The following is an 11669-nucleotide window of genomic DNA, read 5'->3' on the forward strand; positions in this document are numbered from 1 at the left end:
TTTTTATTAATAGCATGATACTGATCAACCACATTGCCCACTTTTTCAAAATTACTTCCTTTTTCAAAATTACTTCCTGGTTGGACAAGCAAGATAAACACACAAATGTGGGTGTATTATTGGAACAATGTAGGAAGTGAAATACTTGGAAATGTGCTGGATGAGTAATTTCATTAGAATACTATTGGTAAACAGACAGTTGTGGTTGAACTGGTGGCCTAGGTCTAGGAGGCTAACATGTCAAGTCAAATCTATTTTATGTATGTTGCTCAATATCACAAATTTGCTTCAAATGGCTTTAAATATACAACACTGTCTACGATTTAATGAGTGACTGAAATCTGAAATTACAATTATGGTATAGCTGTTTTTCTTAATCTTGACATCTTTCAGGTCTTAAACTAAGGAAGACTTTCGATTTAGAAGAAGGAAAACAAAAGCAGTGAACTGCAAAAACTGCCAACCAATAAAGGACTACATACATTTGCATATTATAACTTGACATAGTATGTTTTAAGTTACTCAGTAGTGCAAAAGCACTAATCTCAGTTATGTAACCCATCATTTTGACATGTTAACATGTTGCTTCCCCAACTTTGTACCCCCTAAGTATCAGTATAGATAGTAAAATTTGCTGGTGTAGCAGCATGAATGAGTGTTTTAATGGGAATGTAAATAGTGTGTGAGTGTAGCACAGCCTGCTGATTATCCCAACCAAACATTCCACCACTTCAAAGCTTTTGCTGTAATTACAATGCTCTGAGGTGTGCCCGACCCACACAACCAGAGGCTTCTCAAGCTTCTCTGTCATACACACAAACACACACACACACACACACACACATACTGTACGGACATCCACACACACAAACATGTTCAGACAAATTGCTTTCGCTATTATCAGGCTTAAATGATATTATGGAAAAAAGGAAGTGGGATGTGTGGGTAATTTTGCTACACCCAGGAGAGCAGCCCTCTCATTCCTACCCCTCCTCCTCTTTCCTTCCTTCCTTTATTCCTCCTTCGTCTTCTCTTGCTATATTCTCTTTGAATCCACGGTCACACAAAGCTGTGGTTGCATTATTTGCGAGTCTTAAATGTATTTAACATGTACAACCCTATTAATATTTAATATTTAATATATTTATATAAATTCCAATGCATTCACACATGTGTATCTAAAAGAACACTACTACAGATTATGTATTACTAGAGATGGGTCTGACATTGTTTATAGATAAGTTGTGAATGCATGCTGCAGCTCATATTGGTGCCAGATGCGCTATGGTTCCAAATAAGCCAATTAAATGAGTGCCGGTGGTTTCTGTGATTAGAATATTGGCAATTAGCAGTGTTCCTCATTCAACAGTGTTGAAAGATGGATTGACACACATCGTGCCAAGAATGTTTTGTTTTTTTGCCCTTCCTTATTGGATTTGACTCTGATGATCACACTGGCACTTTTTGTCTCCTCCTTTTTGAGCTCTCATCTGATAGATGGACCTGAAGCTGGAATTATAAATAAACACAAATAAAGAATAGACAAGAGCAAGAATAGAGGGGTAAAAGACGGGGAGAAAAGACAGAGGATTAGGAGGAAGATAAACACGAGGGAAGGAAAATTATCAGGGAAGAGATAACGTAAAAAAAGGATGCAGAAAGTCATGTGGAGGTAAGGACGGAAAGGAAAAAGAAAGGAAGGAAAGAATAAGATGCAATAGATAAAAATACATGAAGCAAGCACTAAAGGGTGCAAGGGAGAAAACAGGAGGGAGTAGAGGAGGAAACATGCCACTGACGCTCAGCCAAGAACGAGTTCTGTGAATAATGACTGACAAGCTGCCTGTGGGGTGTACGGGCACAGCCAGAGAGAAAGAGAGAAAGAGAGCGAGAGAGGTGGAGGGGGGTGGAGGGGGGTGGAGGGGGGGTTCCTTAGCAGAGCTGCAAAAAAATAAAAAAAGGCAACAGTTTCTCCCCTGAGGAGTCAGTCCTTTCATCTGGCCGCTTACTGGCGCCTTCACAAACCTCTGATTGTCTGTGAAATAACCCCACTTTAATAAGGCAGCAGTGGCAGCCTCCTGGGAACTGAGTCCTGCTCCACAGTCTGACATAGACAAGCTACTCAGCCCTGCTGGCTACACGTAAAAATGTAGGGGAAGAAATTGGGTATTTACTGTATATAAATCTATCCTCAGGGATGTTCGAAAAAAAAAATGCAGTATGTCCTCTTTGAAGAATGGCTATATGGAAAAGGAGAAACTTGCCACAGTTAAAATAAACATCTATTTCTCTCTGAAGTACACAAGTGAGACTTTTGCCACCAGTGAGTTTAAAAAACCTATTTTAAAAACAACTTATTCCTAAATGGGAAAAAAATCCTGTTATTCCTGTTGGAGAGGCTGTAATAGTTTTGCACTGCTGCACTGTCTGAATGAAGGACACACACACACAAGCATACACACTCATTGCTTCTGCTACTCAGACATTAGCAGATTATGAGTGTGGATAGGACCTTGTGATGTGAAATACCGATTAATTATCATTCAGTGACAGAACGGTTTCAATTACCAATGGTCTGGGTGTTAAATATGAGCAATTAGACGACAGATAAAAAATGACTTAAACAACCATGTCCATGAGAAAAAATCTTAAGATAAGTGAAACATCCTTTCAGCTTAAAATATTTCAACCGTCATCAAAGAGCTGCTTCTTCAGATAAACTGCTGGAACAAGTGTGAAGTTCTCCATCAGGAGTCGGGCACTTTCATCTGACATGACGTGAAATTGTCCATGGAGAAACCACAATGAGTTACTTCATGAGAATCACAATGAGTTGCTTCATGTCTAATGTGCGTAGAGAATGGCATTGAATCATAGGACAAGAAGATGAATGAGTCTGCTAACAGACATGGAGAGACATGTGAATGTCTCATCAAGTTTGCGTCCAGTCGCGCCTCAGACACCAGCTGGACCGAGCTAAGGACTTTAAAACGTAAATCTGTAATTTCGTAAAGTAATTTACTCTGTAATTTGAGTGTGACACCCTTCTTTAAAGGCTGGACTGACACAGCACACATTGTGAGTTACAATGGAAAGTCCCAATAAAGGGAACAGCAAACAAATCAGAGAGAGAGATAAAGAAGAAAAGGGATCAGTGTTTCATCCTGGGTATAATTCTCCATAATTATCCGCATGGGGCCCGTGTTTACACATGCAGTCTCATGAGGTTAGAGTTAGAGCTAATCCATTACTGAAGCTTAACATGTGATAATGCTGTGGCACAGCTATTATTTTTGCAGCCTTTTCCCCTGAATTCACTTAAACCAAAGAGGCAATATAAGGGCAACCTGTGCCATCAAGTGATAAATTATTGATTTCACAGAACAAAATTAAGCCAGAAACTTGAAAAAACTTTAATTGGCACCGATCTGTAATTTTTTTTACTTCATTATGATACAAAACTGAAACAGCTAATAAGAGAAACAACAACAAAATAGTCATTCTTACATAATTTTATACACTGTCCTAATTTGAAATTATTTAGTAATGATGAAATTAAACATTTTTTTTATTAGCAGGGGAGTAAGTAACAACAACAACTACTACTACTACTACTACTACTACTACTACTACTACTACTACTAATAATAATAATAATTTTGTAGGGTCTGTTGCACTGTACCCCTCAAACCAAAACAAGCATCTTCTGTTTCCGACTGTCCCTGAAGGCAGCATCTGCTCAGTCATAAACATTTTGGGCTGCAGTGATTGGCTAAAGTCGAGCCGTGTCAACGTGATGCGTCTACATACTCCCACACACAACTTGACAGCTGCATAACATTGCACTCGCTGGAGCGGGTCTCACCTGGCTGCCCTTTGACTGTCCCGTCCGCTCGGAGTTCAGTTTTTCAGATGAGACCTGGAGGAGAGATGGCTTCTCAGGAGACTTTTAAGGACTTGGGCTGCAGTTCGTCCGAGGAGGACAGTAATCGCGCGGACTTGACAGAGGCTACGGCAGAGGAGAAGACGTCTCCGGTGGTGCGCCGGCATCACCCGTTCAGCGTGGAGGCGCTCATGGCCGGGAGGAAGACTGACGAACGCGGCGGAGAGTCCACCTGCGGTAAACCGGAGGGCGGATCGGTGGTGGTGTCCCCCACAGGATTAAACTCTCTGTATCTGTGCCGGGAGACGTGCAGTCCTCCTGGGGGAAGCAAGAGGTTAATGGCTGCGCCTTCGTCGCCGGTAAAATCTGAAACATCGGAGTCGGAGGACTGCGCGCCATGGGTCACCAACAGCGCCTTTTCCGCACAGCCTCGTAAGTACATCCACGATGAAGCAGTATGAAAACTGTCTGAGTTTATAGACACATTCCTAAACCTTGTCATCTTGCAGCCTACAATGTCAGAGTTTAGATTGAAACGAGTTGCCTAGAAGACAAACTTTTCATTCTTTGGTCAGCAAGTTTTCTGATTCTCTACAAGCTGTGCTGCAATTATGTCTCCTGTTGGACAGAGCTGTTTAAAGAATTCAGGGCATTAAATGGTTAATGGCAGAAGGTAGAACAAAGTGAACCAGTTACTGTAGACTCACTCAAAAATACATTAGATTTGGGTTTAATGAGGGATCACTTTCACTTATGTCCTTATGGGCCCTACTAGTACTGCCTACTAGGCATTATAATGTGCAACATATTCATGAAATGTAGTCTATAGGATGAAAGTCTAGCCTGATATCCACAACTTTAACTAAATTAATTAAGTTGTTTTGCGACAAACTGATCAGTACAGGAAGGACAAGCTACAATAAATCAGTAGAATTCTTATATTACAACTATGAAGGTCATTACGCAACATTTAGAAGCCAAATCTTCATTCTAAAATCTTGTGTTCATTGTTTCTTCTCCCAGGTCACGTCAATCCCTCCTGTCAGTTGAGGAAGCACAAGACCAACCGAAAGCCCCGCACCCCTTTCACCACGTCTCAGCTCCTGGCCCTGGAGAGGAAGTTCAGGCAGAAGCAGTACCTGTCCATCGCCGAACGGGCCGAGTTCTCCTCCTCCTTGACCCTGACAGAGACCCAGGTGAAGATCTGGTTCCAGAATCGCCGGGCAAAAGCCAAGAGGCTCCAGGAGGCCGAGCTGGAGAAACTCAAGATGGCTGCTGATGCCAAGACGGCAGCAGTGGCGGCCGCTGCTGCTGGAGCATTACACCCTGGCTTTACGTTACCGCTGTCGTTGGGTGCCATGTCACTGTACGGACAGTCGTACTCCGCCTACCACCAACACCACAGACCCATTCTGCCCATTTCACCTTTAGGACTGTACGCTGCTCCTCTGGGCTACAGCATGTACCACTTGTCATAAAAATGGAAATATCACTGACTTTGGTGAAATGTGTTTCAGTACACTTCCCAGGATTCCCAAAAATGGACATGGAGGACGTGTGACTGACATTTAGTAAATATATGTTTATGTTAATGATGCACAAGGAGTGTTTGAATGAACTTTCCAAGCACTTCAAGTCAAATCTATTTTTTCCCACAGCGAGGATAAAAAACAACTTAGATGCCCTCTTGCTCCCTTTGGACTGCCTGTTTACATGACTTGTCTTTTTATGAGGAGGGGCGTCTGTCCAGCTGTTTATATTCTTCTCATGTTTACTTCTGCAATAATTGAGCTGGGCGAGGACTTGCACTGGGCACAAACAATACAGACTACAACTTAACTTTCACTTAAGCCTTTCCCGTCATCAGATAAAGTGCCTTGTGTTGAAAAAGGGCCTTAATATCGAGACACTTTGTACACTTGTATGGATGAATGAGTGTTTCAGCAACTCAGGCCAAATAAAACATATCACTTTAACAGCATTCGTTTAATTCTACAAAAAATGAGGTCTTCAAGACAGTAAGCCTCAAATTATTCATCACAGTGAAAACTTTCACGCCATTGTAATTAAAACTTTGTTAATGTTTTATCTCTCGTAGCAATAAAAACCTTTTGATCACCCCCACCCCCCCACCCCCCATTTCCTTATCACACATGAATAGACTCTAAACATATTTATTCTCTTTGAAATATAATGCTGGAAATGTGCAAATGCCTCATGTTGTGTATTTATGTGAGAATATGGTACAAAAGTTCTGACCAAAATTGTATTTATATTATTGTTCTTCTTGAATCATCCCTTTGAAAGGGTTTACATTATGCTATGCAGTTTATATATTATTTTTTTTCCACTAATGTTTTATTCAAATGGACAAAACAAATAAAGCCTTTTCAGACTTCTTCCTTTAAATAAATGACATTTAATTATATGTGTGAAAAATGTAATAGAAATATGTAAACTTGTGCAGCTACATGAGTCATTTTAAGTAATTTACCAATGAAACCAGCTGTTAGGCCTTTTTTTTCCCTTCATGTTCAGCCTTGTGCAGATACAGCTGCTCTTCGTGCGTGTGTGTGTTCGTGTGGTTAAATCCAGTGTCTGTGTTTCCCATCAGACAGTGGTCAGTTCAAGGCAATGTTTGACAAACCATAAACGATACCCATAAATTATGCAACTTCGCAGATAGTTCCCGTTCTTACTGAGCTGTCATTAACCACTAGTCAAACTTTTTATTTTATTTTTTTAAAGCAGAGATACATTTTATATAGCGATGCTTTGTTTGTGTACGTTTTCTCTGGCAGTCTTTATCTCTGTATTTATGACGGCAATGAGTCATTTAGGTCTCCCTGCATTTACGACAGTAGCGTGAGAACTCACAACAGCATTTATCTCTATAATTAGGCAGTTGGCTTGACAATTAATAAAAAACTACCTCGAACTACTGTCTTTAATTTTACCTTTCTAAAATCTTTATTCATTGTAAGTTTTAAAGATCTTACTATTAATGACCACTGTTGACAAAAGTTTTGAATTTAGCCAAATTCTGCCAGACCCCTCAGGGTGAGTTTGGTGGGGTGTGGGGCAGCTAAAAGGTGCCTGTGCTTTGTTGCAATTATGAGAGCAGCTTACAACTTCCGTGTGACTTTGATGTGACGAGGAAATCGTTTATAGGCAGCAGCATATTTATGAGGTTCCCCTTTAATCAGAACAAGGCGGAGAGGCCAAGCAGGCAAAGGGAACTGGCAGGCAAGCAAGTAGCTTACAGAGGCAAGCAATCAGCCTAATGAAGTGCAGATTGGCAGGAGTGGCTCCAAGTCTCTTGTGAAGCATCGAGTTTGTGCTACTTACTGGAGGGGTGTTATGTTTCACTGGTGAAGAATTTCATAAATTGTCTGTCTTTGTGCTTGTAGGGTTGTCACTGGCACTGAGGATCTGTTTTTGTCATTGCCAGTTCCCTTCCTCCGACAGTGATTGGGCATGCTTGTGGTTCAGCATGTTACTTAAAGACAACATGTGACTCAGCCCTCCTCTGTTTGCAAGTCATGTGCATGTCTCCTGCCTCCTCTAGTGGCTGTTTGTTATATAGCATCATGGGAAAAAAATGTCCTTGCTCCTTCGCCCTTGCTGTTCTGTGAAGCACCATGCCAGTAAAATTGGTTTGAGTTTATCAGGCGTACACTATACAAACAAAACAAACAAAAGGCAATCAATTGATTAGATTGTGAAGGGCAGTCTGTCAACAATCTTTAAAACTTTGGGTGAACATAACAAATAAACTCAGATTGTGCAGCAGCTCATTCTTGACAGTGCAGAACACAATTGATGGTTCTATAGTTCAAGATAAATTCCCATTAACTTCTTTGCAGAATGACATCTATGACACTCCAACTGCAGGACATTTTAGAGAAAATATGACTAGTTTTTTCTAGATGAAATATGACTAGATATGATGATGATATGATGATAATAATTTTGGAATTGTGCAGTCCTTGAAAACCTCACAAATCAACCAAATACTTGTATAATTATATTTCAGAGTAAATATACTTTGTATTAGAAATTGTGTTGAACATGTCTTTGAATTCTTATAAAACAAAATAAAAAAATGAATCAATCTTTTGTGTTTTGTTGATTTTCCCATATTAACTTACAAACATACAAAACATACAGCACACAAAAGGAAAGGGAGCAATTCATTGCAGATAAGAGATTTTTTTTAATACACTTAATGTGCTGAAATGTGGGCACTAAGATGAAAAAGGAACACAAAAGTGATAAGTAGGGTCTATGAAAATTGAGCATATTAAAAATTTTACACCTGTAATGGATGATATCTATATTAAGTCACGGTTAACTAATTAAATGATAGGCCAGGTTTCAGCATCTTGCTCCATGTAATAAAAACTCAATTAAAATAAAATCAATGTATGAACCACTTACAGGAGTTATGATTTATGATATTTGGGCACAGACAACAATTTAGCTGCGTGTTTTGAATTCAGACATAACTACATTTAGTTTTCACTGACATATTTGACCTGATACAGTTTATCCAACAAGATTCAAGACAATTAGAAAGAACAGTCAAAAATGTTTCTCCATTGATTTACTGATATGTTCTCTTCTTGTTCTGTTTTGTTTTGTTTTTGCTGCTGTGTCTGTCTATTACTCTTCTTTTCAGAGACTTTCTTGTCTTTTATTGCTCCCAAATTTACTTCCTTTTTGACAAACTGGGGTCTCTGTCAGTGTCTGAATGTTTCACTGTGTCTGCTGCAGGACTCAAGTTATAAGAAACATACACAAACCCAGTCATCAGCAGGTAGTTAGGATCAGCAGCTACTACTAGCGTAGTAGATAAAGGTAACAATCAGCTTTTCACTGAGTTCAAACAAACAAACAAACAAACAAAAAACAGACTTTAACTCAGTTGATGTATGTATTAGTGTTATACATAATGAATTTGATACAATAATCATTTGGGGGTTTCAAAACTTAAGACTGAGCAACATTTCATAATATTTTCAGCTCCTTTAACCACAGTCATGGAGAAGTGAGGTCACATAGTAAAGAGATGCAACCTGATTGGTCCTCCTACAGATGGAACCTTGTAGCACCAAGTATGAGATTGATTTCTGAGACAGAACCATTTGTCAAATATTAGGGCAAATAATGCATTGAACAAAAAATAAACCCACACAAAATGTCAATAACTTGTCAAAGAATAGTTCCATGTGAAAACTCATTTTTGCCAAAAATTCTAAGGCCACGATATGCTAAACAAACAAATGATTAAACTAACCAAATAACTAGTAAAATATAAAATACTTTTGAAATATAGTCTAAATAAAGCAAATATCTTGAGTAATCAAACTCATTACAAATACTAATAATAATCAACAAAGTACAAACAAACTATAGCTCCTACAAATGCAATTCAACTAATAACAGGCCATTTACATTCATCACATTTACCTCTGCTACAAAAATACTCAGCAGTAAATGTGTTAGAACAAAAAGAACAAAAACAATGTTTATGTTGCTGTGCCACAATGGTACAGATGCATTTTTGTTTATATTAGCCCACAGCTGGCCTAACAGCCCTGAATGTTTGAGAAATGCAATTGTGCATTTTGCACTATATATCTCATAGTCTAATGTAAATGTAGTTTCTGCTCTCTCTTTCAGAATACAGAATAGCAGTCAGCATCCCTGCTGCTGCTGATTTGTTCTCTTTTAAACTTGTTTACAGATACTAATGAAGCTTTGGGCAGTGCCTCCCAGAAACAACTTGTACAGACTAGGACATGATGCACAAGAATTCTGTTGTTGGAGTGTGTGTGTGTGTGTGTGTGTGTGTGTGTGTGTGTGTGTGTGTGTGTGTGTGTGTGTGTGTGTGTGTGTGTGTGTGTGTGGTCTTTGGAAATATCCCTTGAGAGCCACACAGTAGCAGATGTAGGGAAATTGCCTGGAGCAGGCCAGTGGAAGAGGGGGACAGCCAAAGCTTCTAAAGATTACGCTGGACACACACACACACACACACACACACACACACACACACACACACACAGACACAGACACATGCACACATGCACGCACACACACACATGCTCACATGATGGCCTGTTTCTGTTTCACTGATTTCTGGGAAACATCTTTGGAAACTCTCTCTTTCACAAAAACAAACACACAAACTCACACACACACTGTAAAATACACAAGATGGCAGTTTTACCAGCTATTGTTTTCATATTTTGGTTTTGTGTTTTGTGTTTCTTTCCTCTGTGACATTCTAAACATTATTACTCAATATTTTGCATCTTTAAAATTCAACTGCGCAGTCTCTCAGAAATAATGAAGTCATTAAAGATTATTGTTGAAGATTGATGATATGAAATGGATTACCACACATGGATAACAAATACGATGAATCATAGACACATTTATTGCAACATGCATCATTCCAACAAAAATTATTGATGTGTTCATGCATGCTGGTGTTAATTGGTTTACACCGATAGTAGCTTGTCACAAGGAGACACGCTATCAATAAGAACACACATGGGTCAATGATGTATCAATTCGGTGTTTGCAGACTTTGCTGGCTGCAGCATGTCTGAATGTGCTCATCCCACCTCTTAAATGAACATGTAAAATGCTGTTTAATTTGACAGTTTCATATACTGCATGTTTGATCAAAGCAGCACATCTAAAGACAATCTCAACATTCCAGTAAAATCTTCACATTAAATGAGACACACTTTTCTTACTCTGCAGGAGTCCCTGCCTCTGTTTATAGGGCATTACGCAACTAATTGCATAATGTGAACTACTGAGAGAGAGGCAGAATCGGTCGTGGATTGATGCACAAATATAGATAAACACAAACACAGAGATTAGATGATTTGCCAATCATATCACTCATTTTGTTCGGGAACAGTCACTTCAGAAATGTCATGAAATTACTTATTCATCAATGTTTACGCAGAAAGCACTGACAGACACACTAATGAGGCAAGATGGATCTGCACTTTAACAGTGTATTTAAAGCTCCTAGATGACAGGCATGACAAAATGCATCTCTCAGCTATTATAAAATCAAAATTCAAAAGAGGCCTCTGAAAGCAGTGGCAAATGGCCGTTCATATCACTTAAACTGCGCCTTTGACGTCATGAGTAAGCTGTAAATATGAATGTGATGCCCGCTGATCTGAAACCATTTCGGCCTCTCAGCTAATCGTTGATGCACTTGACGTGACACTTGGAGAGGAAGCTGAGAGACTGATGTTGATTTCTAGGTTCGATTGGTTTTGAATAAATGTCCTCACATTAAAAGTTGAGTGGATGTGGTAAAATGGGTAACATTTTTTATTCTGAGGGAGAACACGTCATCCTGCTGGGTGAAGAATTGAACCCTGCCCGAAGCCTTTCAAAACAGCAGTGGGGAGCAATAAATTCATGACCGATATATTCAGTGAAAAACATTTTACAAAATGTGTTCAAGAGAATATTTGATGAATTATCAGGACAGTGTCAAGAGTTGGTTGATGAGCAGGCTAATATGCTGGAGATTCCCTCTGACAGTATTTGCAAGTAACTGATTTTCTTCTTTCTCTCTTCTTCTTTTAGATGAGAAGGCAAAGTCCTTTTAATATGTTGTGGCACTCAACCTGATGGAACAGCTTGGAGGGTTTTAGAGTGTGATTATATTCCAATATATGCCAATTTAGAGCTATTAACCACCCTGTGATGAATTAAATTAATGTGGAAAACACTACATTAGGTCTCT

At 39.3% G+C, this 11669-nt stretch overlaps 1 protein-coding gene across 1 annotated transcript; it reads left to right on the forward strand.

The window, feature by feature from the left end:
• The first annotated feature begins 3700 nt into the window (after window positions 1–3700).
• On the forward strand, window positions 3701–7887 carry msx2b (muscle segment homeobox 2b). The gene is made up of 2 exons (XM_044370507.1): window positions 3701–4315; window positions 4907–7887. Exons 1-2 carry the CDS (start codon window positions 3913–3915, stop codon window positions 5359–5361), a joined length of 858 nt encoding a protein of 285 aa, XP_044226442.1. The 5' UTR covers window positions 3701–3912; the 3' UTR covers window positions 5362–7887.
• Window positions 7888–11669: the final 3782 nt, after the last annotated feature.

This window comes from Thunnus albacares, chromosome 13 (assembly GCF_914725855.1).
Source record: "Thunnus albacares chromosome 13, fThuAlb1.1, whole genome shotgun sequence".
NCBI classification, from domain to species: Eukaryota; Metazoa; Chordata; class Actinopteri; order Scombriformes; family Scombridae; genus Thunnus; species Thunnus albacares.